The following is a 26318-nucleotide window of genomic DNA, read 5'->3' on the forward strand; positions in this document are numbered from 1 at the left end:
GAATGTTTTGTGGTACAGTTGGCACACTCTCACACTTGCCTGGAAGGCCAGGGAGCATGTGGGTCATAGTGTCTGAATAAACCTTTCTCTGTAAGATGGGACATCCACATCTGTGGTGGTGAAACTCTGGAATAAGCCAGACAAGAGCTGACTGTTCAGCAGATGCGTGGAGAAGTCTCCAAAGCCAGCAGTATGCCCATGTTCATATTGCTTAATTCAGACAGATAATCTAAATTTATTTTTCCCCAGAAGAAATGCAATTTAATTCACCTGATTTGGGGGTTAAAAAACTGAATGTTAAGACTCCTTCCTGGCAAGTGATTATCTGATTTCATTCAGTTTCAATACCTCAACGCCATGATTTCTCCCCCTCTAAATCCTCCTCCTTTAGAGAAGAAATGTTGACCCACAGCCTGAGAAAGCTGCGAGAGCAGATTGTTAAAGCCAATTTGTACGTGCGAGAAGCCAATTTTATCGGAGAGGAACTGGACAAGAGGACAGAGTATAAAGTTACCCTCCAGATCCCAGCTTCGAGCCTTAACGCGAACAGTAAAGTAAGTAAATCGTGGTTCTGGAAGTTTGGCCCTTAGTGTTCATGTTTGTTGCATTCTGACTTTAGCGGTCTAGAACTGGAGCAGAGGGGATTTGGATTATTTGTTCCAGGCATCTTAGAAAGTTTGGAAGAAGGGAATTGAAACTAGACTTGCACGGGCTGGCTACCTAAGCTGGTATTATTTCTGTTCCAGAGGTCAACCCAGTGTTTTGGTGAAGCTCAGGCCTTGGGGTCAGCTCAGTGTTTTGGCGATACTCAGGCTGTTGTCAGCACAGTAGATATATTGAGTTCCAGGATTAGAATTTTTATCAGTTGCTTTAGAAGTGTCTCTCATCTGCTTGTTTTTCTTGCAGTCTTCTGGCACATGTAGAAAAAGGACGGTAAAGAGGGTGAAGTGTCTGCACTAGTTGCAAGTTGCGGACAGTAGTAGTCAGCTGGAACTCCAAGCCTGCTGTAACTTGAAGATATTTGTGGAATGATTAAATGTTCCTCTTTTTAGCACTTATGTAAGGTGAAAATTCATGGAAACTAGAGCCCGTAGCAGTGATTAGACTTTGCAGTTAAACTGAACATGGATGTACTGTGACAGCCGAATGCAGAATCTGTCATGCTTGAATTTGGTTGCTCAAGCGAGTATAAAAAAAGAACAAAATCCAGATTTTTCCCAGAGTTTTTCTTGGTTTTGTATTGGTTTTAAACTGGTTTTTCATTATTGTGGCACAAATTCCTTGTTGATAGCTCTCCAATTGTTTTGCAGAGAGGGGCAATTCTCAGCGAGCCGGCAATTCAGGTGAGAAGGAAAGGGAAAGGCAAACAGATCTGGTCACTGGAAAAGCTGGAGAATCGACTAGTAGATATGAGGGATCTTTACCAGGAGTGGAAAGAATGCGAGGAAGACAACCCAGTAAGTAAAAATCCAGTATTGTGCTGATAGAATGACATTCGTTAAATTTTTTGTTCTAAGTAGATGTGAGAAAATCTTCTGGTTCAGGAGGAGGGGCGTGGAGGCATGGAGGGAATGTGTAAAGAGAGAAGTTTTCCTGAGCTTTTGCTATTCCTAGTACTGAAGTGCTCGTCAGTATTTCATTAACCCTTATCTTGTCACTTTGCTGCTTGTTTGCATGCATAGTTTGGTGACAGAACTGAGCCTGTCACATGAAGCAGTAAGTAAACACATTGACGTTCAAGCTGTTTTCTCTGAATCTGGCAACGCTAAAGAGAACTTGCTGAGGACAGTCTTTAAGCTCTGTCCAAAGTAAAGTTCAAGCTTCCATTCCTCTTGTGATGTAATCTGGGCTCTTGCTTGAGTCCATTTCTCTTTCATTAGGCTGGTTGCACCACACTGTGGAAACTATTCCATGGAAAGTTTGTTTATCTTACATTATTCTGCATTTGCTTGAAGGTGATGAGAGCTTACTTCAGGAGAGCCGATCCATTCTATGATGAGCAGGAAAACCACAGCCTTATTGGAGTAGCCAATGTTTTTCTTGAGTGCCTGTTCTATGATGTGAAGCTGCAATATGCTGTTCCGATCATCAATCAGAAGGGAGAGGTTTGTCATTCTTCTGTGATCTATTCTTACTCAACTGTTTAATTACAGCCTGTGGATCTTATTATCAGTATATAGTAGATATTGTCCAGTTTCCTGTGCACGATCTCTTCGCTAACAATTTGGAATTATGCAAATTTGATAATTCCTTATGGAGTTGTTTAAACATCTCTGAACTCCAGCATAGTGATTGTGGAAGGAGAAAGCTCTGTGAGCACCTTTCTCAACAAACCTAAAATAAATACTTAGATCAAGTATGAGCTAAAGCTCCACTGGCTTTCACTGATTGCCATCAGGAACAAGCTCTTAAATATAAGAACAGCTTCAGAGGCAGCTTGAGCCTGCCAGGCATCATTCTCTGTGCTCTGCTTCACATCTGCACTTTGCAGACTCTACAGAGACTGAAGGTGAGATTGCAGCATGTACCCAAAGTCACTTTCGTAGCTGATTTCTTTATGGCTTTACAACAAAAGCCCTTTGATTCTTATTCCAAAGAAGCATTCTTTATCTGGCGCAAAAAAAAGACAGCACAAACCAGTAGAAAGGAATAAAACATTGTCTGTTCACAGACTAGAAACAGCAGTAGTTGTAGTGACCTCAAAAGGAATGAACCTATCACTGTGTTCTGGCACACCGGTAGTTCTTACTCCTTTCTTATCAGGTTTCAGGTCGTCTCCATGTTGAAGTTGTTCGAGTGAGTGGAGAGATAGATGACAGGTTGGTTGGAGGGGAGGACAGTCCAGACTATTCAAATGAAAACGACACTCAGGAGAGAAAACTTGTCTGCAGGGTGAGTTCCACATAGATCCCAACCTCTGAGCAACCTTCTCTCTTTCCATCCCAAGTCTTGAAAAAGTCCCTGGTGCGTCAGTGTCTGGATGTTAGATGGCTCTTTGTAACCTTGTGCTCAGTGTTTGCTTCCAGCATGCAGCTACACAGGCAGTCCTGTCTTTAAGCTTTAAACTGTATTTGTTTCATGGCCTTAGTTAAAGTCCTGGTGTCCAGCGTTTGTCCTGAAGCACTGCTGCATGGTCTTTTCTCTCAGTATTTTGTTTCAAGAGTGACCGAAATAAAACAAGAGAACTAGATGGCTTTTGTTTCTTTCAATCTTTATGATATTTTTTACAGTCTGCAAGGTGTTCATTAAACTATATTTATCTGCATAGTCTTACCGCATAAAGTTTATTGGAACTTGCAAGATCTGTGTACTAGGATTGGGGCTACAGCGTTTAGTTCGAAGGGAGTCACAGAATCTGATAAACTGCCATTGTTCTGTGACTCATTCTTCTCAATATTTCTCTCTCGAAATATTCAGTATTATGGGAAATATACAGATGAGTTTATTATTGTTAATAAAGTCAGCAGAAAGTATTTACCAGCAGTTCTGTATAAAACTCAAGATAGGCCAAGCTACAGGTAAGAGAAGAGGGAGGCAAAAAGCACTAGAGGGAGTGGTCCCCAGCTTTGCTGGGTTCTGGATAATATGACCAATTTTGGGGGCAATTGTACTCTTTTTCATTTTTTATCCTGTCCCGTGGAGCAACATGTGCTGTGGGGCATTGTTGCAGGAAATATTTCCCTGAGGATCTTGAGTGCTGCCTTACCGTAGAAGTCTGACTAATCTGATCTTAATTTGAGAGGTGGAAAATAGAGGTTTATTAAACAGTATGGTTGATACGATGGTTTTGTGTAGATCAGAAGGTGTATTCAAAATATTTTGTTTCTCTTTGACCTTGATTTTGAAAAAGAGGGGACAGGCCACTTTTGCATTGGGGTTGGTTTTGTATTGTTCCTAGCATTGCAGAATGAGGACAAGTAGTATCTTAAAAAAAAGATTTTTCAGAATAAATGAGCCATTTTTGGTAGAAGTATGAGATTTTTACTGCGTTCGTCTTCAGTTACAATGATTTTGGTGCCTCTTATCATTATGTGACTGGTGGCATCTAGTGGTGATGTTCAGCTGATGCACTCACATTGTTGCCCCTGATGTCTACCAGTGCAGAAATTTGTATTTTGTAGAGAATTTTTGCAGTGGAACAGAATAACATAGTTCTAACAGAAGGTATTTTTAATTCTATACCTAATGAATAAGTTCTCTCCCTTCATTTCTCATCTCTTTTCTAGATTAAAATCCTTCAGGCCACAGGTTTGCCTCAGCACCTCTCCAACTTTGTGTTCTGCAAATACACATTCTGGGATCAAGTGGAGCCAGTTACTGTTGCGCCTGAGGTGGACCCCTCCTTATCTTCCATCAGCAAGGAGCCGCGGTGCATGGTCGTCTTCGATCACTGCAATGTAAATCATTTTTCTGTTTTATTAATGGAAGTGTAGGCAGACAAAGCAGGTTCATGTTTGTGTAACAGTTTTAGTTGCCTTGTTGCCCACATTTTTAATAAGAACCATTTTTAATAAGAACTTAAACATCTTCAGAGTCTGTGTAAGTTTGATTGTTCTATTCTCAGAAGGTGAAGTGGATTAATAAAGGAGATCTGTTCAGCAGACAGAATTATCTTAGAGCTTACCCACAGAATGCTGTCAAATGTGAGTGGAAGAGTGATATTCATCTGAGCACATTTGCTGGCTCTATCTGAGCTGATCACTCTATACTCTGATGTAGTGGAGAGAAATATCCCAGTCCTGGGACATGATGCCTGGTATCATGATGTAGATGTTGAAGTAAGGTCATGTAGCTTAGAACGACTATTTCTTCCCACTGACGTTTGAGCAGCTATCTGAGCGAAGGCATCTTTAACAGAGATACCTAAAATCTGCCTCGATAAAAGCTAGTCAATCACCTGAGTTCTCATCTTGTTTGTGTATCATGTATCATTACGCTGAGCAATTTATTCCACTTAACATTTGTAAAGTAGATAAAATACCTCGTGATGAGTTTTGATGTTCTGATTCTGGACATTAGAACGTGTGATTTTATGGGTTTTTTTGATCAGGACTTAGAACAGCATGTGGACATTTTTCAGCTCGATAGACATTAATCGTCAGCAAATCATGTGTCTTGGCTTTGCTTCCTGATTTTACAAACTGAGGCGACAGTTCTGCCTTTCCACTATATTGTGTCTTGAGGACCAGAGTGACTTTACTACAGCCTGTATTAAAGTTAGGACAGTAAATCTCTAAACCTAAGTTGTTGTGTAGTCATGGCCACCAACAGCTTTGTTCTTACATACAGGAAGTTTCTGTAAATATTTCAGAAGACTTCATGGAACATCTTTATGATGGTGCTTTGGCAATTGAAGTATATGGGCACAAGCAGAGTGGCGACCGCAAAAATCCAGCCCTGTGGGATTTGGGAATAATTCAAGCCAAAACACGCAGCCTTCGTGACAGGTAAATAGGGAAATAGATCCTGGGGTTAAAATTTTGGAAAGTCACTGTCTGAGGTGCCCGATTTTGAAGCAGGTTCGGGCTAAGCAGTCAGATTTTGAACTGAAAACAACTGAAGGTGTGTTTGAGACTTTATCTGTTAGACTGTTATAAATAGACTTTGTCTGTTGGAAAAGCTCTGCACGGTCTCTCAGTAGGCTTTAAAAAAGTGAAGGAGGAGAAAAGAAAGAACTATCGAGTCTAAACCATAAAGAGGTCGTTCTGACTGTACTCTGATACATTTCCTCAAGACCTGACTCCACTCTTGGCCGTGAAATATCATCGGCGTAATGCTTCCATTGGAAGAGCTGCATTGCTGATTACTTTGGATGGAGTCAATACACAACAGCGTGAAAATTCAGACTGAAAGGGGTTGATTTTTTTCTTAATTTATTGGCAGTTATTTCTCTCTTTACTTCTAGGCAAAGCTTGTGTTGAGCCCGTTGAATATTAAGCTGTACATAGGGAAGTTTAAAAGAAAAGTCAGGAAAATATGGCAAAGAAGAGGTGGAAAAAGAATGTTGTGAAGTACTGAGTTATGTTACGTAGCTGAGGAGCAGCACCTCCTTCCTGTAGTACTTCGAAGCACTACAAAAGTGGCCATTTCCAGTTCTTCCAAGAGCTTAAATAAGAGAAAAGGGACTAATGTGATGAAGTTCAGGAAGCTCAAGTGTAGTAGAATTGGGGTTTGTACTGGGATGGAGAAAAGGCTTATTTCTGATGTTTGACTAAACAGCTGTCAGTAAAATTTATAAGCACTGCACAACTCTCTACTCCAAAATGGTGCATCTGTTAAAGCGTGCCTTTGCTGCTTCAATCTGCGGTCTGAGCTAATGCCTTGGGTTTTTTCTTTCTCTTTCTTTGGAGGGAAAACTAAAAAAAAACCCAGTATTTGCCATGTTTTGCAGATGGAGTGAAGTAACCCGAAAAGTAGAACTTTGGGTTCAGATTTTAGAGCTGAATGAGAACGGAGAGTACTGCCCAGTCGAGGTGACTCCTGCCAAGGATGTGTGCACAGGAGGCATCTTCCAGCTCAGGCAGGTAAGGTGGCACATGCAGGATTTCTGCCGTGAAAAGAGCCCATGGAAAGCAAAGAAGCTTCTATTTTGTATGGTAAAGGGATGGCATCCAAGGAACTGTCAAGCTTCAGCTGACAAGAAAATGAACTCTACCCCAGCCAAACCCAGCACGTGCGTAAAGCAGACGTAAAGTGGAAGGCAGTAGAGTCGCGCTGTGTTTTGTGAAACTGCCGGAGTGTGAGAGCCCTGCAAGGTGATCAAAGGAGTACCTGTAATCTCCGTGCTGTATTCTGTTCCCTGTTCTGCGATAGCACCTGGTAGAAAGGACATCAGTCTTGACTGAACTTAATTATTTTTAAAGAGGTCCAGAGTTCCCCTTTATTTGATCTTTCTGGCCAACTACTCCTTTGTTCTCTGAATTCTACACGTATTAAATCGTTAATGCTTAACTGCGTAGTTAACATTTTTAAGTGATAAGATACTGCTGAGAGAATGCTAAGAATTAGTGAGATACAGGCTGCACCTCTGAACTCCTCAACTCCTTTGATTTTTTTTTTCCCCATGAGTTTCACTAAAGAACAGTTACTTTGCTGCACTGATAGCATCAGTGGGTAAGAATTTTCAGTCAAGGAGACCAGAGTCAGGGAAAGTTCACTGAAATTCCAGTAGCTCACCAAATTAGACTGTTTCCTCTTTTGTGAGGAAGAGATCCTACTTTCTGCCTTCAGAAGTATTAAAAATAAAATCCTATAACTATATTATAAAAACCCTCCAGAAAAGTAAACTGGGGAGTTACTGAGCAATTTTTTTTTCCTGTAAATTCCTAAATCCTGCGAAGATAAAGCCGTGTAACAGAAGGGGTAGCTCTTGAACGGTGGAGATGCAGTACTCACCACTTTGTCTTCACAAGATACATATTGCTTGCAAATGTCTGCCAGTAGAGGTCTCTCTGTCACTAAACTTTCAGCATTTTATATTCTATTTTTTCCCAAGCGTTTCAAATTGTTCTTTTGGGCAGGGGCAATCTCGACGAATTCAGGTTGAAGTGAGATCTGTACAGGAATCCGGGACCTTGCCACTGATGGAGGAATCGATATTATCTGTTGGTGTTGGCTGTGTTCAAATAAAACATGTCAAGTCACAAAAAGTACCTGAAAATTATCCGGTAAGAGCCTTGAAAATTTCCTGTCAGCGGTGGCTGTTTCCAAGACATTGTAAAAGCATAAAGTGATGTCCTGAGTTTGTTGCAATTGTGGGCAACTCCATTCATTTCAAGTTTTAATTTGGTTTCGGGTGATGTTTTTTGAACCATTTCTCAAACACGTAAAGCAATGTCAAGAAGAATTGTCAGAATTGCTTTGATGGTGGTTTTGGGGATTATTCAGGATAGTTTAAATCTAAACCACTGTCTTTCAGAAAGTGTTGTGGAAGATATTCCTCTTAATCAAAAATAATTTTCTATAGCAAAAATAGTATTTGTGAGACTACCTTTTGTTTCTCTCCTTAAAAAGCAGCACAGCCTTAACAGACCATTCAAAGATGAAAAGAAAATTCCAAGGTTTCTAAAATTCGGTGTTAGTTTGTCCAGTAGATTTTACTACAAATGTTAGACATGGCAGCAGTTCTAAGTAAGTATTCAAATGAAAATAAATCAATGGGTCATATATTGAAATAGTGTTGAATTACAAGTGTTAGAATTATGAGAGCCAGTTGTTGGTCCTTGGTATATGAAGAGGAGCCAGCAGTGTGCTCAGGTGGCCAAGAAGGCCAACAGCATCCTGGCTTGTACCAGCACTGGTGTGGCCAGCAGGAGCAGGGCAGGGATTGTCCCCCAGGACTGGGGGCACTGGGAAGGCCACACCTTGAATCCTTGGTTCAGTTTGGGCACCGCGCTCCCAGAAGGGCATTGAGGGGCAGGAGTGTGTCCAGAGGAAGGGCAACGAAGCTGGTGCAGCATAGGAGCAGTTGAGGGAGATGGCTGGGTTGAGCTTGGAGAAAAGGAGGCTCAGGGGAGACCTTCTCACTCTCCACAACTCCTTGACAGGAGGTTGGAGTGAGGTGACTGTCGGTCTCTTCTTCCCAGGAACAAGCAACAGGACGAGAGGAACCAGCCTTCAGTTGTCCCAGGGGAGGTTGAGGTTGGCTCTGAGGAACAATTTCCTGCCCGTTGGGGTTGTCCAGGGCTGTCCCAGGCTGCCCAGGACAGTGGTGGAGTCCCCATCCCTGGAGGGGTTTCCCAGCCATGTCCATGTGGTGCTGAGGGACAGGGGTTAGTGGGGACCTGGCAGTGCAGGGGGAATGGTTGGGCTTAAGGAGCTGAAAGGTCTTTTCCAACATGAACCATTCTGTGATTCCGTATGTTGGCTGTTTATCTGACAACCTCAGAAGCGCTGCACCTCATCTTTAAGTACAAGTAATATTGATCTGGGTTTTTAGGCTTTGTCTTTCTGAGATGCTTCTGTCAGTTTCTAGTGCAGTTTGACTTTTTCCCCTACAACTAAATTAAAATTTAGTCACTTCTCTGAGTTATCAAGCCAAAATCTGATGCAACAGAACAAGCAAGTCTCTCGACTTGCTTGATTAGGTGCCCTGCTTGAGACAAGGCCAACTAAATGTCAAGTAGTTTTTGGGACATTTCCCAGCTTTCCATAATGTTTACCCTGTTGACAAAGTATGATTCAGTGGTTATATGTTCCCATTTTTCGTTTAATTGGTATTGTTTTTCCTTTTGTGAGGTCTGAAGTAGTTGGGTTTTTTGTTGTCTCCTAAGCTCAGCAATGGCTTTCCTCTTGTGTGTCAGGAGCACAAAAAGGGGATTTTTTTTTTTTCCCTGCCTTTGCAGAGATCTCACTTTTCAGCAGCATTCTAGGCAGATAATAACCCTGTTACTCTTCTGCAAGTGTTTCTGCCTGCAGCTTTTTAGCTGCCCTTCCATCGCAATAGTCCCCGATACCCACGGCCTATAGAGTAAGTAAATGGTTGTTTCTCTCCTTCTCCTGAATGGAGCAAGTTTCTTAAGAGACTCTTCTCTCCTAAGACAGAATGAGGGTCTAGAGAGCAAGTCTTAAGAGGAGCGGTTGAGGGAACTGGGGTTGTTTAGTCTAGAGAAAAGGAGGCTCAGGGAGGACCTCATCACTCTCTACAACTCCCTGGGGAGGAGCTTGTAACAAGGTGGAGGTTGGTCTCTTCTCCCATCTAACAAGTATAGGAGAGGAGGAAATGGCCTCAAGTTGTTCCAGGGGAGATTTAGGTTGATATTAGGAAAAATGTGTTTACAAAGAGGTTTGCACTGCCCAGGCTGCCCACAGAGGAGGTGGAGTCCCCGTCCCTGGAGGTGTTTAGAAGACGTGCAGATGTGGCACTGAGGGACATGGTTTAGGGACCCTGGCAGTGCAGGGTGAACAGTTGGACTTGATCTTAAAGGTCTCTTCCAACCAGATGATTCTGTGTTTGATTCTTGCAAATTTTACTCGAAAGCTATTCCACACCCACAACATGCACATGCTCCGTTTAGCTGTTTCATAAGGTGGCAAGTCCCAGGTGGGCACCCTCTCTGTCTCACTGTTTCTTCCCCAGTGAATTTCTGATCTGTTGACCAGTTTCAGTTGTGTCTGACAGAGCTGGCAATCCACAAAACAGTATGTTCTTTCAAGAAAAGAGACTTAAGTGAGAGAGATGAGTGAATTGTGTCTGACACTGATAACCCACGTGGGAAAGGGCTATTGAAAACCATGTTTTATTAGTCCCGTTGCTTACAGTAGCCTCCTGACTTGAGCACCTGGATTTTTATTCCCTTTATTACCCTTTCTCTGTCTCAAGTAAATCAGTATCTATGGAGTGTGAAAGATTTTCTCAAGGCCTTAAACTAAGGAAACGCCTCTTCTGTATGGGTTTTTAATTTTAGCTTAGCTAAGTTTTTGCTCTGATCATTAAGATACAAAAGTAGACTCCAGTGGCTTGTTACTACTTAAATAGGTAGGTCATAACTCAGTGAGGACTGGAGTCCTCGTTGTTTTTCCACTCACTCTGCAGGAGTGGCACAGTGTGCTTACGCTCGTTGCAGGTGGCTCAGGTTGTGATGAATGTCAAGAATAAAAGGAGACGTCTGCCATCAGAAAATAATGGAAATAAAAATGTCGGAAGGTCTGCATCGCGACTGCTGGTGTGGCAGACAGAGCTGCTCTGACTCCCTAACAACTGTCTTAGACGTTCACAATTTTTCTCCTCTAAATGCTACAGCAAGCAATTCCTTTTTGCCAGACTTTGATTTTTCAGTTCTTTCTGTAAGGTTTATGCTTAACTCTTAGAGGCAGAACAGCACGGTTTTCTTCGCTCTCCAGGATCACCAGGTTTCAGGTTGTTTCACTACAACTCGTATTTCTTTCTTAGGGCAGTTTAAGTATTCCACTGGCTTCCAATTATGAAGACTTCTAATAGCTGCATAATTTCTGTTAAATTTATCCATTTTAATTTTTGGCTTGTTCTAGTTTGTGTTTAGACAAGCTGATAGCAGCAGATCTTTGGGATGTCAGTGTGTTTTAATTCTAGGATCATACCATTGCAAAGTTCAGGCTTTTAAATGAGACTGCTTATAATGCTTGAAATAGTTACACCTTCTGTGTTTCCTGCTATCAAAAAAATTTAATGGCTTATTTTGCATGTTTTGGGCTAGGAAGAAGAGGACGAAATGGACAGTTATCAGGTAAAAAATTTTAATTCTCTTTGTTTTAGAAATGCGGACATTTTCGTATTAAAACAGGTTAGAGAACGGTCAGCATTTCATCTTTGCTGTACTGGTTGGGTATGTAGAGAGCCCGTCTTCTGAAGAGACTAAAAGCTGATCTTAAAGGTCTGAAGAATCACATGGCTTGTTATGTTACACAGCGTGTGGTGAATTCGGGAGGTGACAAGGAGAGGACAAAGTGCCTTAATGTGTATTTAAAAAACAAGATTCAATTGCTTTTTGGTTTGGGGGGAAGGAGTCTTCCTGGTGAACCATGGTTAGATTGAGGTTGTCCTCATTAAGAACAGGAATAGTCATGGCAGCGTCGAAAGATGCAGCCAAAATACTTGATGCAGCCAAAATACTTGATGCTGTTTCATATTATGAAGGTGCTATGTGTAGGAGAGCTGGAGTATGCTGCGTGGTCATCAACCCTTGGGCAAGTGAGTGGGATTCTGTTCCTGGAGCCCTAAGACAGCAGTAATAAAACGTCTGAAATCAGCACACGATTTTTTTTTTTTACGTATAATATCACAGTAACATGAGCCTTAAGGGCAACTGATGAAGTACAATATCTGTGACAAATTTTTCATCTTCTTGTGAATAACTTGAACAAAAGCACATCGTTGTCATTATGGATCTCAACTTTGTATAACGCGAGCAACGAGAGATTTAAATTTAATGCTCTGACAGACTCCAGCATACTTGTAGGGGGCTGTGGGTGAATGATACAAGTGTAGTTTATAGTCTTGCATCCAGCCATTTTTCTTGACAAAGTAGTTGTTACAGTTTGATGCGGAATGAATCTGAACTGCTATTGACATAAAAGAGGCTTGCCTGAAGGCATCCCAGAGCTGATAGCTCATCTTTGTGGCACCAAAATGCTGCATGTAGAGTATCATTCATCTCTGAACATTTCTACACCAGAGACAAATGACCTGAATGTTCTTAAGGATACTGAGGTGGGGTTTTTTTGAAGGACATGAGCACCTAAAAAATATTTTAAAAAACTCAGTTGCAAAAGCCCCAACTAGGGACAGTGGTGTGATGCAGGGCAGGGATGGAATTCCTAATATGAGGCTGCTAAATGCTGGGTGTGCATGGTGAGTGACGGATGAGGACTTGGGTACGCAGCTTTGCCACAAGGTAGTGGTTAGTGAGTTTTAGACTAGTCTGGGGGCAAAGAAGATACTAAATTGAAGTTTGTTCAGCTAGGTAGTACAGAGTAAGAGCTAGAGAAAGAGATGCCTCAGGCTGGCAAGGAAAAGAACTTCAAATAAGATGTGGAAAGGTAAGGATTTGGACCTGTGGAGAAAGACTTAGAGAACTGGGGTTGTTCAGCCTCAAGGAGAAAATGCTCAAGTGGGACCTTGTCAATGTATGTAAACGGGAAAGGCTAAAGAAGGCAGAGCCAGGCTCTTCTCAGTGGTATCCAGTGAACGGACAAGAGGCAGTGAGTCTCCATATAAGGTGATGGCCAAACACCAGAACAGGTTGCCTGGTGAGGTTGTGAAGTTTTCATCCTTGGAGATACTCAAATCCCAGCTGGATGTAGCCCTGAAGAAACTGCTGTGGTTGACCCTGCACTGGGCACAGTTCAGGGTTGGACTAGACAATCCCCCAGCCTCAGCTAGTCTGTGTTTCTGTTGAAGCTGTCCTGTGCGAGAGAAAATAGAGGATTGCTGAGTGATTCGTTGGAGGTCTGCTCTGTCTTTCTTATCTGGTTCTTGGGTACAGGATGGGCAGACAGGTTGAGGAAATGTGTACGCCACAAATAGGAAACTGTGGCTTTCCTGGGTCAATATTTAACGTGATTACTTTCTCCTTCTCGCAGGATAGGGATTTGGAGAGGCTCCGTCGGAAATGGCTGTGTGCCTTAACAAAGCGTCAGGAGTACCTTGATCAGCAACTGCAAAAACTCGTTGGGAAGCCTGGTAAGCAAAATACTGTCAAGGTAATGATAGCGATAGGTTGAAGGGATCACGCATGCACACTTTCTATCTTAATATATTTTAAAATTTAGAAAAGAAGTTAATGGAGAGTTGGATCTCTGAACTCCCCAGGAGTTTGCTTTTAGTGAAACCGAAGTTAGAGAGGCCTATATGAAGTTGTTCATTGTTCTTGTATACTGTGTATTTCTTCTTTGTGTGCTGAATTTCTGCGCAGAGTGAGGTTTTCTTCTGTTACGGGTGGTGTAAGATTGTTGCCACTTGATAAAGGCACTGAGTAAGAAATGATGTCTGTTGTCCTGACCGACGTCCTGCTTCTCCAGATAAAACAGAAGATGATGCAGATCGGGAGGCGCAGCTCTTAGAGATGAGGCTGACACTCACTGAAGAGAGGAACGCTGTGATGGTTCCTTCTGCTGGCAGCGGGATCCCTGGAGCTCCGGCGGAGTGGTACGAACACACATTGCCATACGCCAGAACAAATGTGAAAATGTTGCATGGCCTGTGCCTGGCTTGGGTTGTTGCCATTTTTTGCTTTCCTTAATCTGGCCTCTGAACACTGCATGAGCAAAGCTGTTAAAATTAGGCCTCTTGCTTAAATTATTTTATTAGGCTGTGTATCTGAAATCCAGAAATGCTATTTAGTAAACTATACTGTGATCGATCCGAGTGTAATTATGGCCTTCTGAAAAAACAGAATCAATATTTATTACCACTGCACTTACCATTTAAAAAAATTAGCTAATATGTTAATTACCTAGTTCATTCACTTAAAAGGCTGCTTGGTCGTAATAAAACTGCATCTACAGGAGCATTTTGTTGCGCTCCTGGTTTAAGGACCAAGTCTGTTTAGCCAGTAAGTGTTCCCTGTAATTTTGTAAACATTAAAAATAATAAACTATGCCAGACTGAGATTGCTGTAGTGTAGCAGCTCTAACAACTGCAGATAAGGAAGAAAGGTGGTTTCACTTCAAACCTCTTCAGCTGCTTTCAACTTTCTGAAAAATTTTTCTGAGCAAACCTCTAACAGTATTTATTGATGGAATCAGGCATCATGGAGTTTTAAGCAGAGGTTTGTTAAAGTTAGTACTTCTGAAACATAAAAATGGCAAATGCTTGTTGGAAACATGTCAACGTTCACATCAAAGTGCTTGACTGGGTTTGAAAACAGGGGAGCTGCAGGCAACTTACTTGAGGAGGCATCTGTTTTGAACACATTTGCATCAGAGGAGATGTTTAGTATGGTTCAAGCACTCTATATATTACGTAAGACTCCAGCCTGCTCTTGTTCACCATGAAGTTCGTCAGGTCCTAGTTTGTCATGAGATGTTAGTTTAAAGACTTTGACTCTGGGTTTTCTGATTGTCTGCTGTCTTCAGTGCCATTGCTATTGCAGAGGGGTTTGCATTTAGTAAACGTGTGTGTCAGACTGAATAAACTTAATTTTGCTATTAGCATTTTAGAGGTCAGAGAATATAATACTTCTGAGAGAGCTGGTATAAATTTAGTTGAGTGTCCTGGAATCTGCAACATTAAAATCAAGATGTTTGCCAAGGTTATCAATGGTCTGGCTTGAAACTGTGGTTGTATCATAAGGTATGTGTGCTGGGTCAATCTGTGTCACTTTAAATGCCGCCATTGTCCCTGCCTTCCATTTTAGGACTCCTGTGCCTGGGATGGAAACTCACATTCCCGTTATTTTCCTTGACTTGAATGGTAAGTGGTTCTTAAAATGGCAGAGTATACTTTGAAACAAGCTTTGTGCACCAATGGCATTGTAGAATTTAAACAAGCTAATGAAGTGAAGAAATGCCTGGAATGGCAAGTAAATTAATTTGAGAATGCAGCTTTTTTACAGAAACCTTGTTTAATGGTTCAAAGTACACGGCATTATATATGGAAGGAGCCACAGGTTTTAATATCCCAATGTTTTGCAGATGTTTAATAAGTGAAATCGAAATAGTAAAATGAGTACACCTAAGGGAGCGAGAGCAAAAACCTCTGGAAAGAAAAAACTATTATTGGGAATGTGCTTTTTGAGGTCTCACAAGGTTATAGTACTGATGCTATATCCTGTAATTACTGATGACTGCTCTGGAAAGAAAAAACTATTATTGAGAATGTGCTTTTTGAAGTCTCACAAGGTTATAGTACTGATGCTATATCCTGTAATTACTGATGACTTCGAAGAAAATGTGAAGTCACTGGTAGTAACAACTGCTTAGGATAAGCTCAGGTTAGTTTTACAGAGTGTGATCTTATGTTTTTGCTTAAACAATGTGTGTTTCCATACGTCCAGATAGAAGATCCAATTCAAACAATGTGTTTGTCAAATACTTCTACAAAAAAGCTGGTAAAGCTGCAACCCTGATGTAGTCCAGGGAGCCCACAGTGCCAAACCAGTTGAAAAAACCCTTGTTAAGATGTTTAGAAGAGGGTCAACACTTGGATTAGAACCATCGGGTGAGAGTGAGGAGGTGGGGAGGTCTTTGCTGCGACGCTGTTTGCAGTTCTGGTTTGTTCACCTCGAAAAGTGTGTAGATATATCAGATGGCTTCACAGAGGAGCTAGTTAATCATTCATTCATGGTGAGGGGCTTGAGCTAGAACAGGTTGAGCTTTTTCTCAAAACCCAGATTACGGGTTTCCTTAATCGTGATCTAAAAATTCTGTATTTTCACTTGTTCCACCAGCAGCTTATCTTTAATTGAAAATAAACCCCACACCGACTAATGCCAGATGAGCAATGGACTTGGTGGGATTGAGCTATAGCACTGCAAATATACCTGTGGGGCAAGGAGGGGATCTTTACGGCTGGGGGAAGTTCCCACACAGTAGAAGACACACTTGAGAGCATCCCCAAATCTTTCTGTACAGAAATGGGATTCTTTCTGGAGTGGAGCAATGCGAGGAGCTTTTCTTTTGTCGGTAGAGTAAGTAGCCAAGCTGTGGGGTCCAGCTTGGCTACTTGGTTTCCAAGTGATGGAAATGTGACTTCGTGACTTGCCAGGTGTTTCCCAAAAGGTTAATTGCTTTGTGTCTCCTCACCTTCTGCATCCCTTTTGTTTCTAGCTGACGATTTCAGTTCCCAAGATAACCTCGATGACCCGGAAGCGGGTGGGTGGGATGCTACTCTTGTTGCAGAAGAGGAGGAGGAATTCTTTGAATTGCAGATTGTGAAGCATCATGCCAATGAAGTAAGCAGAGATGGCAACCAATATATCTAGTTTAGGAGTCTTTTAATTGTTCTCTGTATATTCGGATGTGAAAATAATGCATCAAGGACAGCACACAAAGGATGCAACACTTGCTTCTAATACGGCTGGCTTGATGTTTTCAAGAAATATTTGCTAGCAGTAGAACCATGATTTGAGAAATAATAAAACTCAAGAATCTTCCTTGGTCTAAATCCAAGTATTATAAAAGCTTGAGATTCCGAGTTTCTGTTTAAAAACCAAACCAAACCAAAACCCCTGAGCAAATTTGGAGTAGGGAAGCCCCCAGCTGAAAAAACAGACGTTCTTAGCTGTTGCTATGGTTGACATACCTCGGCATTGTGGCACTCGTTATACTCCATTTTGCCAGATAGCTCATGGTTTTACAACTTATTCATTTATGATGTTGGCTATTAGGTTTAGAATCTCTGATTTTTTTTTTACCTTAAAATTTTGCTCCTTACTCTGAAACTTATTTCTGTTTGTGTTTTTAGACGAGCTTAATTCCTGATGGTTTTGATACGGGTTTTTGTTCTGTGTTGTTTTTAAAGCCTGGAAAGATGGCTACCAGGTTGTTTCTCGTTTGGCTTGAAGATAAACCTTTTACATCTTCACTAATACTTATATTTTAACACTCAGGAAGAGAAATTCCAGCTTTTGCTGCATTGCTAGAAATGTTTCAGCAAAGATATCTCTCAAATACAGCCAGGAGAGTTCCTGTGGTGTGATGAAAGATTTTCACTGCAATCTCTGTTGCTCTCTGGTTTATCTTAATAAATTAGACCAAATGGTCCCCTAGTTCTGCATATTTTATAATTTATTTGCAATGATCCTGGGTATTCAAAGACCTTTTTTCAAGAGGAAATGTTCCAGCGTTTGAGCAAGTTGGCATTTTTAATCCCAACGTCTTCATTTGGCAAACTAATCTTGATTTTTAAATGGCCTCTTCTAAAGTGCAGGGATTTTTCTTCATAGGGAGTGAAATGGAGAACCTGACTCTCAAAATTTATGTATTATGTATTTTTGATAATTATGCTTAATTAATTACAGTTAATTATACACCTAATTATGCTTATTAGAGGATACATTTTTTTCCTTTGCAGGTGAAAGCAGAAGCCTCATGGGACTCCACAGTCCACGACTGCATCCAGCTCAGCAAAGGCACAGCGGCAGATGAAAGGGTCTACCTCATCGTGAGAGCCACCGTCCAGCTCAGCCATCCGGCGGAAATGCAATTAGTGTTACGCAAGCGCATTTGTGTCAACGTGTATGGCAGACAGGTAGATCTTCTGCAGTCCTTCACACTTTTCCTACACCTTGTGTTTATCATGGCTTGAAGAGGGGAAGGCTGTGATTTGTGCAATATGCTGCTGCTACCATTTTGTTGTATCTACCTGTACCTCTGCCTGAGTGGGAGCACCATGTCGATGGCATGTGTCGAGACTTTAAGCTGCCAAGTAATTTTAATAGTATTTTTTATATCGTGGATGGTGATACAGCTTTTTTTAAAGGCTCAGTGGCGTGGTCTAAGAAATTTGGTATTATTTGTATTAACTACTAAGTGTTTTATCCTCAACCACAGGAAAAAGTAGAAGGAGTTAATTTCTCATGAGCTTGGAATTCATGTTGTGTGAAAACTGCATCAGAACAAACTTGTGTGTTTCCCTGCTCCTCTACAACTACCTGAAGGGAGATTGGACTCTTCTCCCGTCTAACAAGTGACAGGACGAGAGGAAATGGCCTTTAGTTGCGCCAGGGAAGATCTTGCTTAGATAACATGGAAAACTCCTTTACAGAGAGGGTTGTGAAGCATTGGAACAGGCTGCCCAGGGCAGTGGTGGAGTCCCCATCCCTGGAGGGTTTAACAGATGTGTCGATGTGGTGCTGAGGGACATGGTTTAGGGACCCTGGCAGTGCAGGGTGAACGGTTGGACTCTATGGTCTTAAAGGTCTCTTCCAACCAGATGATTCTGTGATTCTGTAGTATGTTCACATGCTGTAGTAGCACAGTGCCACTAACCATTTCTATTTATGCACCCAGATATTTAGAGATAAACTAGCGGTAGTTTGAGCAGAGGTTCCCCTGGTGTAATTTGTCAAAGCTAGTCACTCTTGGTCTTTTACGTTTTCCAGTTGGCTTGTGCTCTTACAAAGTGTAGGTGAGAGCAGAATGTCAGATAAATGGAAAGCAGAAGGTTGTCATTCCCTTTGCACCATCACATCCTGAAAAATACTTAGTTCTTGAGAAAAACGGTGAGGGAGAGTTAGTTCAGCGTTGTCTCAGAATCTGGTTTCCCTGAGCAGTGATAATGACAAAGCAGAAAGCCTGAATTGTTATTCTGGTTGCACATCTATAGTTAAGATCTGAAGCAAGAGCAGAGGAGGTGTGGTCCACCCAGAAACCCTGTCGGCAACTCTCAACTGCTTTCAGTGCTGGGAATAGAAGAACTGCAGTTCTTGGGGCTTCGATCGAGGAAAAGCTTTTTCTCAGAGAGGGAACAGTGAGGTTTTTGTCACGGAGGACGGAGGAGTGAATTCATTAGAAAAACTGAGCTTGCCAATAATTACAATTGTGTCAAGTCCTCATCAATTCCATTTTCTACAGATTTAGTCGATGATGTTTTTTGCTTTAATTCGACATGGAATCTTTGGCTTTCTTGCTAGGTTTCTAAAAACCCTTGTCAATAACCTTCTCCGGGTGTTCGTCTCAGCAGCATCTTTGAATGACTCATCTCTGCATTAATTCAACAGTCCAGTTCTTAACCCTGCAAGGCGCCAAGTCAGCATAAACAATGACCATGCCCCTTAAATCATTCTTCATAACGATCTCTTTGGTCAAGAATTTAATGTCTGTACTTGTCAATATTCAAGACCAGTCACCTAGGGCTCTATAAAAAAAGAAAACACCTCTAGAACAAGCAAGTGCTTTGTGTGCTGGTTAAGCGGTCACCTTGCAGTGGAGGAAGTTAATCCTTTCTCTGTATCTAAAATATAGACAAGCAAATCATTCGTCTCAAAGTTAATATCTTTGACTCTTACATATTTATTGCCTACTCTTTGGTGTTTGTGTACTAGATTTATTTCAGTCAAAATATGTTCAACTATGTTCTTCTTCAAGCAAGAAATATTTTCCTTTTTTTGTTTTTTTTTTGCCTCCCCACAGGGTTTTGCACAGAGTTTCCTCCGCAGAATGTCTCAGCGAAGTTCCATTCCTGGCTGCGGTGTCACTTTTGAGATAGTCTCAAATATTCCTGAGGTGAATAAGAAATCAGAGTACCTGAAACGGGCTAAGAACCTCCAAGTTTCTGATTTTCCCCTTATTTTGAGCATGCTGGCTCTCGCTGCTGCAAGCATCACCTATGGTTCTTACAAAAGATTAAGCATATTCCCTTACATGCTGTGACTTAGCAGCAACCTATGTCTTATCTGTGTCGCTGTGTGTTTTGTTGAGTGAGCATCTATTTGCTCCTTGAGGAAACATTTTAAAGAGAAAGAAAAAGGGAGAGTGCAGATGGGTACGTGAAGCGCCTAATGTAGGGATCATGAAAGTATGTACAAAATAACAAAGTGACTTTTTCTAAGTAATGTCTTTATGCAGCTCTTGATTCCTGAGCATGTTCGTAGTTGGATGCTGATCCTTTCCTCCCAAACAGAGGCTCTATCAGAGCACTTGTAAAAACATTAACACATGAAGAGCCCAAAGTCTGATTGCTGCCTGCCTCTGCCTTTTATGTTCTGCTCTGTTTAGCACTCTAAAATGTTTCTCAAGCAATGTTCTGTTTTTTTCTTGCAAATCACTGGGAATCTTGTTTTCCTTGCAGGACAGGTAATGTCCTGAACGTGTTTGGGCACTTTTTAATTACAAAATACTGAATGCAGCCCTTTTGCTAATCAGTGGCAATGTCTCACTGTAGAGTCTCAAAAACAACCCCCAAAAGAGCAGTAACAACGTACAGCTTGAGATGTCTGTGACAGTGGTAGGAGTACCCATGCAGCCGGCATGGCATGAGTTCCTGCAGTGTAACGAAGCTTATATTCAGCAATCTCAGAAAACCCATCTGAATCTGCCCCTGAGCTTAAGGGAAAATGATGTTGAATCTGTCCTGTGTGTTTTAAAATGCCTTTTCATTCCCAGGACTGATGTGGGAGATTTTTATTTTCATTTCAAAGGATGTGATTTCTTTTTGTTTTCCTAGGATGCTCAAGGAGCTGAAGAGAGGGAGGCACTAGCCAGAATGGCAGCAAACGTTGAAGATGCAGCTTCAGCTGACTCTGAAGCCTATATTGAGAAGTACTTGCGGAGCGTACTGGCTGTGGAGAACATTCTCACCTTGGATCGTCTGCGCCAGGTCTGGTTTGAAGGCTGTACAGACAGCAGAGAATACACTTACTGAGAGTAGTGTATGGTGATGCAAATGTTCTCAGCAGAAAAGGACCTGGGGCTGCTGGTTGACAGCCAACTGAAGATGAGACAGTAGTGTGTCCGGGTGGCCAAGAAGGCCAACACCATCCTGGCTTGTACCAGCACTGGTGTGGCCAGCAGGAGTAGGGGAGTGATTGATTGTCCCCCTGTACTCAGCACTGATGAGGCCATACCTTGAACACTGTGTCCGGTTTTGGGCCCCTCACTTCCAGAAGGACACTGAAGTGCTTCAGCATGTTCAGAGAAGGACAACAAAGCTGATGCAGGGTCTAGAGAACAAGTCTTATGAGGAGCAGCTGCAGGACCTTGGGTTGTTTAGCCAGGAGAAAAAGAGGCTGAGGGGAGACCTTCTCACTCTCTACAACTACCTGAAACGAGGTTATAGCAAGGTAGGGCTTGATTTCTTCTCCCATGTAACAAGTGACAGGACTAGAGGGAATGGCCTCAAGTTGCACCAGAGCGGGGTTTAGGTTGGATATTAGGAAGAATTTCATTACAGAGAGGTTTGTGAAGCATTGGAACAGTCTGCCCAGGGAGGTGGTAGAGTCCCCATTCCTGCAAATGTGTAAAGACGTGTAGATATGGCACTGAGGGTCTTGGTTTAGGGACCCTGGCAGTGCAGCGTGAACGGTTGGACTCTATGGTCTTACAGGTCTCTTCCAACCAGATGATTCTGTAATGCTGTGATTCTCACAAGTGCATACAGCAGCTAACAAGCCAAAACCACCACTTCAGCACATACCTCAGCCTTATAAAGTGTGTGCATGGCAAACATCCAAAGACACAGAAACGTTCTCACTCATCTACCTGCAGTACAGATGGATGGGACCAGGGGCTTTATATTAAATGCACTATTATGGGATCCTTGGTTTGTTTTTAAGATACTAATTATGGTTCGAAAAAAGTAGTTGTGGGGCATTAGCTTTTGCTCTCTGAGCTTGGGCTTCAGTAGTAGTTTCCGAAGTTGCTAGCAGAATTCTTGTCATTTTGTCCATATTCTACCTCAGAGTAACCAAACTCTTTCTGTCAGTAAAGATGACATTGATTGGGTTAATCTTAACTACTGTAACCTGATCTGTTTACCGGGAAAAATATGGAAGAGAGAAACATTTATTGAAAATTGTTCTTCTGGATATAAATTATGCAAGCACAAAAGAAAGTTATGCAAAAAAAGGTGGAGTACATGCCTGCCCGCTATAAATTAATGGTGAAGTATGATGCACTCAAGTATTGAGAACAAGTTCCCTGTCATAACCAATTAGTTTAAAGGATTAAAATAGGAGCTCAGCTAGGAAAATGAGTCGTAGTCTTACCATCTGTAACAGTCATCTCCTAGAATCAGAACTAGCTGTAAAATCTTGCCTATGCCAGTCAGCCATATCCTAGATGGTAAAGTTCATCCACTCTTCTAGCCAGGTTAGGTGCAAGTTTTAGACTGAGCTGACTTTGCAGAGAGGAGCATATGCAATGCTTAGAAACATTCTTCATGTATAGACAAAACTTGGATCCTTGCAAAACAGCCATATTCTCTTCATTTTGCTTCTCTGTGCTTGGCAGGAAGTTGCTGTAAAAGAGCAGCTAATGGGCAAAGGAAAGCTCTATCGCAGGAGCCTGAGCTCTCCCAATGTGAATCGGGTGAGTATTCCCCGCTGGCATCGGCAGCGTATAAAGTGCAGCAAGTCCAGTCTTTCAATATCAGGTCCCTAGGATGCCAGAGTCAAGGAGTATAGCAATAAATTTCCTTCTGCCAGACCTTTCTGTTCATCTGTGCTATTTGTGAGTGTGTAAATCCCAAAGTGGAGACAAAATCTGCACATACTCATGTTTCATCATACAGGCTAGTGTGCTTGAAAGCACCTCCATACACCCAGACTATCTCAAAAAGCAATGTAAAAAGAACTGTGGGGTTTTTTTTTTCTTTCTGAGCACCAGAGGTTTTTTCATTTAGTTATCAAGTTGAAGACTTTGTTTTCTTTTTCTTTAGAAGATTTGAAAGCAAGTTACAAGTATTTACTGAATTTAAAGTTTGTAGCAGTGGTGTGCATCAGAAAGATGAGACCGCTGTTGCCCAAAACTGGGAAAGAAATCCTTTGATAGAACTTGTAATCAAACTTGTCAAATTCTGGCCTCTTCCCAGTCAATAACTGGGATTCTGCCTTTCATCTCTTGGATTTCCGTTCTGCTTTAAACGTAGAATTCTTTCTTTTCATCCTTCCTTGTGGTTATCAAGAGGCATATTTATCAGTTAAGTTTTTTGTTAAGAAATAATTTTGCTTGTCTTACCTATTTCAGCTTTCTGCAAGCCGCCAAGATTTAGCACCCCCTTATAACCTGATCAGTAACCGGGTAAGTGTCTGAAGGTCTCCTGGGAAATCTGTAGAAAAAGGTAGCTCCAGTGACTACGCTGTACCAATGACAGGGGTCCAAGTGGGAAATCTCTGACCTTCAAAGGGAAACCAGCAGTTTTAGTCTTGTGGTGGGTGATAATGCAACCCATTACACTCCTTAAAAACAACGGTATACATCAAAAGTATTTCTTTAAAAAGTGAAAGATTCAATTTAACCTTATTTTCCACATCCTAGATAAACTGAAGGGTCTTCTCCTGATAGATATTCTGCCCAGCAAGCATGTAGTCATTTTAAAAAGGAGAATCTCCTGGTGACAAGGCATTTTAATGCATAATGCAGTCGCACAGAATAATAGAATTTTGATGTAGTGCTCTGGTATTGGTTGCTAAATCTGCTACATCTGATCCATGTAGAGAATGCTAAAATATGTGCAGGTGATAAAGTGCTTTTAGCAACTTCTCTTTAGAGAGAACTGTGGGGTGTTTCAATATTGTAGGGGTTTAAAGTAAAAATTAAAGACCAGAGTTCATAATGATTTCTGTTTTTTCTCCTCCCTTCCCCTCAATGATTTCTCTCATTGCATGTTTCAGAGTCTAAAGACCCCAGCAGAGGTAATGCATTAGGTCCACCTAATGAGTGGGATAATACTTTTATCTCACTATAAAGTTTATTTTGCTCTCTTACACGCTTTTACTTCCTGCTTTGAAGATGCTGCTGGTGGTGTTTCATTTGCATAGCACACAGCAAATGAGTTTTTCCATTGAAAAGCCTATCATTAGTGCAGGGCAGAACTGGGACACGAGAGAAGTCTCTCCTCCTTGGGCGTGTCTTATGGTTTGTGACAGAGCTATAGCTATTTAATGCCATTTCTCGCAGTTCTTTGGACAAGGTGAAGCTATTTCAGAAACAGCCCCATCTCAGCTGAAAAAACCCCAAAAGCTAGATATGAAAGCAAGAAAATATATGCCATGTGTGTGCATTAGCCTGGAGGTGAGATAAACGTTGAGAGCTTCCTCCGAATCTTTCTCAGGCTTTATGGCTTCAGATAGTTCAGTGTTAACATAACGACTCTTGATTTCTACAAAAGAATGATTTAAAATTAATACTGGGCCAATGGAAAACATGTTTATCTTTAGTATCATGTTAGCACTCTCAGAGGAATGGCTGTTTGTCTCCTTAGTTTCACGAAGCTTTGGTTGACCAGAGTTTAATGGTAGTGGTTTGCATGGGGTGTTGCAGCTCTTCACTGTGGTTGATGTAGCCGCTGAAAAACACGCTGTAGTACCGTAACGCAGAGCTGGGATTGTAGCTTACCTCCTTGCTTGCAGCGCACTTCGCTTCAAGGCACTTGTTCCTCAGAACAAGGAGGGTGCAGCCACCCCTGTTAGAAAGATCTGGTTTCCAATGATTCTCTGGTTCCGTTTCCACAGGGAGAGGAACGAAAGCTTTTGTAATCACAGTGAAATGTTAAACAAATTCTTACATGTTGCTACAGCACACAGACATCCTAAAGCCCGGTGGAGAGATCGCTTCTATCTGTTCTAGCATAACAGATCTGAAAATGAGGACTTCCAGCTGAGTTAGATGCCTTTTTCACTTGCAGAGAAATTTAGTGAAAAAAAAGTCTTCTCCAGCAGCCATAAATTGGTGTTTTACGAGGATTTTTTGTTTACAAGTTTTGTTTACAAGTGACTACAATAAGTTAATCTCAAACAAGTGGTTTATTATCTCATAGAAACATGGCTCGCAGGATAGTAATGGTGTCCTGAACTGGGTGCAGAACTGATTGGTCAGGCCTGGGTACTCCAGTATTAGTGAAAGCCCTCGAATAATTTCAGAATATCCCTCTCCTTAACTTGTATTCCATTACTTCATTTTTCTGTCTAATTTTAACATTATTATTCCTTGCATTTCTGCTGTTTTTACTGTGGAATTTTATTTTTGTGGAAAAGGCTCTTGAGTCTCGTTCCTCTGTGTAAAGCACCATTCATACTGGTAAAGTTATGGATGTGGACTGGACACTGCTTCATTCTTCGGCTCTGTGAATACCCAGGAGTCATCCCCCTGTAAACAAGAATATTAAATTAGAATAAGAAGTAGAAATGGTATTGGTGCAACTGAAACGGTTGGACTCAATGATCTTAAAGGTCTTCTCCAACCTGAATGACTCTATGTAAACAGGCAGAGCAGAAGTTACCAGAATTAGGACCCAGATTCATTTTGCAGCTGTCGTTGAATCTTTGTTACTGCAAGTGTGGATGGATGGTCACAGTCCCATTAAGAGCTGGAAAAGCCGTTCTTGGGCCCGGAGCAGGGAGGTGGGTTTGGCACATTTTGAAAAAACAGTAAAGATATCTGTGGGTACTGATACCATGGAGAGCTTCCAAAGAGCAGGATGACTCTCATGCTGAGATATGCATCCATGTGGAATATTGCAGTCACCATTGGGATTTTTTTAATAATAACACATAAGATTAAGCTACCCCACTGGCTGAGAAGGCAAGGAGATGCCTCCTAAATTTACTTCAGAAGACAGACTTACGGACTGTTTCCTGGTAGGTTAACAGGACTGCACTTGGTCTCACCTCTAAGTTATATCTGCTCGCTTAAATGAGAAAAAGGCAATTTTTCCTCCTGTTATCACTACAGATACAGTTACAGGAGAGCAAGATGAGTTTTATTGCATCTTGCCCATCAGCACATGTCAGGTGGTGCAGGAGTACAGAGTCTCTTACTAGCAATAGGAGATACGGAGCTGAATTTTTACGTTCTAAGGTGTTTGCATTGGTAGTTTAACAATTCAGTTCCCTTAAACTGGACGAATCAGATGCACAAAGGATGGAAGCCACCTCTGACTTGTTCTAAAGTTCTTCTTCAAACTGTAATAGCACATCGATGAAAAATTTTGTGAGTTCTTAAAATACCTTCTGTCTTCAACAGTCATCCTTCCTTTCTCAGACATCCCAATAGTTTGTAGCTCTAAAGCTTTGTATCCAAAAGCCAAGTAAGAAAAGGTTGTGCCACTTAACCTACAGGTTTTACTGGGAACCAGAGTTTTTTTCACCAAATTGGTACCATGTAGATCAATTTGAATAATCTTGCTGTTCATGAGAACAAGTGCCTTTTGTCCCAGCTGTGTGCTTATATTTAAGTGCTAC

The 26318-nt window shown here is 41.6% G+C and overlaps 1 protein-coding gene across 1 annotated transcript in view; it reads left to right on the forward strand.

Moving 5' to 3' along the window:
- Positions 1–26318, forward strand: part of KIF13B (kinesin family member 13B) — a gene marked incomplete at both ends in the record, with an annotated part of 110344 nt that overhangs the window by 66319 nt on the left and 17707 nt on the right. The window contains 18 exons of the mRNA XM_010145722.1: positions 392–554; positions 1311–1457; positions 1956–2105; positions 2764–2892; positions 4227–4397; positions 5290–5447; positions 6392–6524; positions 7521–7667; positions 11175–11204; positions 13060–13159; positions 13498–13624; positions 14835–14890; positions 16246–16370; positions 17492–17668; positions 19552–19644; positions 20585–20737; positions 22369–22446; positions 23104–23157. Of these exons, the coding sequence (XP_010144024.1) occupies positions 392–554; positions 1311–1457; positions 1956–2105; positions 2764–2892; positions 4227–4397; positions 5290–5447; positions 6392–6524; positions 7521–7667; positions 11175–11204; positions 13060–13159; positions 13498–13624; positions 14835–14890; positions 16246–16370; positions 17492–17668; positions 19552–19644; positions 20585–20737; positions 22369–22446; positions 23104–23157 (2191 nt within the window). The remainder of the gene's footprint in view (positions 1–391; positions 555–1310; positions 1458–1955; positions 2106–2763; positions 2893–4226; positions 4398–5289; positions 5448–6391; positions 6525–7520; positions 7668–11174; positions 11205–13059; positions 13160–13497; positions 13625–14834; positions 14891–16245; positions 16371–17491; positions 17669–19551; positions 19645–20584; positions 20738–22368; positions 22447–23103; positions 23158–26318) is intronic.

This window comes from Buceros rhinoceros, unplaced genomic scaffold, assembly GCF_000710305.1.
Source record: "Buceros rhinoceros silvestris isolate BGI_N320 unplaced genomic scaffold, ASM71030v1 scaffold7771, whole genome shotgun sequence".
Taxonomy (NCBI): Eukaryota; Metazoa; Chordata; class Aves; order Bucerotiformes; family Bucerotidae; genus Buceros; species Buceros rhinoceros.